The 3,266-nt window shown below is 39.4% G+C and overlaps 1 protein-coding gene across 1 annotated transcript in view; it reads left to right on the top strand.

Moving 5' to 3' along the window:
* LOC138003696 (cytochrome b-245 heavy chain-like) overlaps positions 1-1,329 on the top strand; it is a 43,112-nt gene extending 41,783 nt beyond the window's left edge. The window contains exon 22 of the mRNA XM_068849899.1: positions 348-1,329. Coding sequence (XP_068706000.1) covers positions 348-471 — 124 coding nt within the window. The 3' untranslated portion in view covers positions 472-1,329. The remainder of the gene's footprint in view (positions 1-347) is intronic.
* Positions 1,330-3,266: the final 1,937 nt, after the last annotated feature.

Genomic DNA, 3,266 nt, shown 5'->3' on the forward strand with positions numbered 1-3,266 from the left:
TACTAGAGCTCGTCGTGAGACCGAGACTTTGGTTTGGTCTGTTGGTTTGGTCAGGTCTGGAATTGAGTTAAACCTAGGAACTCCAGCGACATGACTACCAAGCATCCTCTACTAACGAATGATATGGAAGTTTTATATTTATAATGGGAAGTGGGCATATATTTTTACAATGACAACAACGTAAAGCTCGAACTTAGGAATCTTGGCTGACCGGGGAAAAGGTTGTGAAACAGTTGGACCTGTAATGTGAAGAATTTGTCCCGCGACGAAATTGCGGGACAAATAGCGAGATACATTGCCTTGTGAACCCAGCCTAAAGCTTTCACTAATTTTCTTTTTTATTGCAGAACACACATTGGTGTGTTTTTTTGTGGACCTCAGGGCCTATCACATGACCTCCACAAAGCAGCCAATGATCACAGTAACGATAGAGATGGTGTCAAGTTTTCCTACAACAAAGAAAACTTTTAAGCTCTGCTGCACATCCTAGATTTTAAAACCATGCTGACAACATGAAGTGTAAAAGTGCTATTAACTGCATTTTTTCCTGTAATTTTTTACCAATAACTAAGCATCACTTTTGAGTTTAAAATGTTCCTTATTTGGATGTAACGTAGCTCGTGCATTTTCCCCCGCGTGCAGCTTTGATCTTATTTTTGTCTTATTTTTGGGCATAAAATTGGTGTCCTAAAAACGCCAGCTTTGTTCCATGGAAAAGATTTGAAGAGTTACACGCTTCAAGGTCATGAGCTTCTGGTTATGACAATCGATGATATTGTTGAAAGCTCCTTCAGCCCCATTCAGATTCCCGTACTAGGAATTTCAGGCGTATGTCTCTTCCAGAAAATATAATTTGCTTTGTGCCGATGGAACCGTCCAAATACGTGTCTAAGGGATAAATGCTAAGTTCGAGATTTTTTATCTTTATTAAGTGGCTCCCAAGTAGCGTTTGCCAACCTAGAAGAACCAGACATACATACTGTAACAGAAACAAAAGAGTTGTTGTAAACTAATTTAAATTGCACTCGCTACAAAAAAAAAACCGTGGTTGCATTTCATGGTGAAAATAATTACGGCAAGAAGAGAATGTATCTAAATTTTTAGGAACGTTCTTTTCTTGTTAAACTTTGGAAGCTGTCTTGCTTTAAGTTCCCCTTCTGAATCCGATCCTGTTCCCTCCGCAAGAAGTGGGAGGAACAAAAGTGGCAAGATATGAAGAAATAGGACATTCTTTCCCGGTTTAAATGTTGTAGTTTATTTATTTGCTTCTCTATTTTGTTCTTTTACAAGAAATTTACGTGGCTTTGATAATAAACCTCACCTTTTAATGTGGCGAGAATGACAGATTTGGAATTTCTTAACTGTGTTCCAGGTCACAGCAATGGTAGTATGCACTACTTCAGACCAGATTTGACAGGTAGTCTTCAAATGACGTCATTTGGGTTACGCTACATTGTGCTTACGTTGCATTGGGTTACAAACATTAGGGTTACGTTAAAACTTGCCTCATTGTTTTCTAATTGATGCACCAAGGGTTGTATTCAACCGTGCTTCCTTGTCATTGTCTTCACGTGCCTCTTAGGGTTACGCTGTCTCTAGGGACCAGCCATGCTCGAGTTTGCCTTTTGGTCGAGGGTCGAGAGTCGAGGGTAACTAGTCGAGGGTCGAAAATTTATTCAAAATTATTTTCAAATTATTTCTTAACTTCGTCAACTCAAAAGTTTGCAGGCTCGTGTTTACTCGAGTTTCCGGGGCCTGTTTTTGGCGCATTTGGGTCATATTTTTGTTTGTCAAAAACTTTTACATTCCCACGGACTCTCCGGCGTGCTCTCAATCAAAGCAACACGCCCAGACAATGTAGCTAGCCTAGCCGGCTACATTCGAATCTTGTGGACACATAAAGCTAACAATGGCCGTTTTTATGCTAGAGACGTTAAAGTCGTCAAGACGCATTTGACGTCTGAGACGTTAAAGCCGTCTGGTATAAAAACGGGACGCATAAAAGTAGACAAACAAACGGACAAAAACAAGATTTTTCTAAAAAAATGACTAGCTTCTATTATCGGAAGGCACTGGGCAAGAGCAAACTCGGCACCAAATAAACGTTAACTCGCGAATATATGAGCAAATAAACGTGGCGGAATTGAAGCTTCTCAAATTTATGTCTCGACGTCGCCTGGAAGGACAGATGCAAATATTTTTTTGTGACAGAAATCAGTCTAGAAATCAGGATTTTCTGCCGATGGACGAGGAACTAGATTTAGGCTCGGCGCATGGCTTGTTTGTCTTGTCGACCAAGAGAGCAAGGAAGGAACGAAGTGCAGATTAACAAAGGACTCAGGGCTAAATGCGTCCAAGTTAGGGCGTCCCGTTTTTATACTAGACGAAGTTAAGAAATAATTTGAAAATAATTTTGAATAAATTTTCGACCCTCGAGCATTTACCCTCGACCCTCGACTAGTTACCCTCGACCCTCGACCAAAAGAAAACCGATATCGCATGAATCACGAAGCGATTAGTACGATATCGGTTTTTCGAATGAAATTTACTTTGGAATTCACCAGTTTAGCAATGAATTTTTCTTGCACCTCATGACTTTTAAAAGAAAACAAGCACACCCTCCGCGTGCAAATGGAACTGAAAGGAAAAAACCATTTGAGAGTCAACTGTTAATAGCCAGCGAATAGGAATCACGCTAAAATTAGAAGCCATAAAAGGGAACTTTGTCAGTTCAAGGTCAAAGAAGAGTTTTACTGATGTACTTTATTCCACTTTATCTCTAAAAAGGAGATCATTCACATTTTGATGTATTTCATTGGAACACGCCAGGTTGGCTTGTTACTAGAATCGGCAAAATGCAACCAAGAAAGGACGAACTTCAAACAAGATCCGCTCCAACACTTGAATAACGTTTAGGTGCTTTAAACAAACTTTTGAAAACACAAGTTAGTGGAAATTTCCCCCTAATTTTACGAGAACTCATTGCGATTACGTGTTTATAACATAAGGGCAAAATTTTCTTGTCACTGTCGAGGCACATCGAAAACCAGTTGGGCAAACGGATTAAAAAGCACTCAAGTTGTTCGATCTTATTTTAGAGCAAAACAAACAAATCAACTTTTTCTTTACGCCCAAAAGAGTACAGATCATTGTTATTTAATTCCAGTTGACAAAGGAAAAACCGATTAAACCATTTTTTGAAAATAACAAACGGTTTAGTGCCCAAGGAAAGAATTTGTGGAGTAACTTCTTGCACTAAGTATGAG

This window comes from Montipora foliosa, chromosome 5, assembly GCF_036669935.1.
Source record: "Montipora foliosa isolate CH-2021 chromosome 5, ASM3666993v2, whole genome shotgun sequence".
Taxonomy (NCBI): domain Eukaryota; kingdom Metazoa; phylum Cnidaria; class Anthozoa; order Scleractinia; family Acroporidae; genus Montipora; species Montipora foliosa.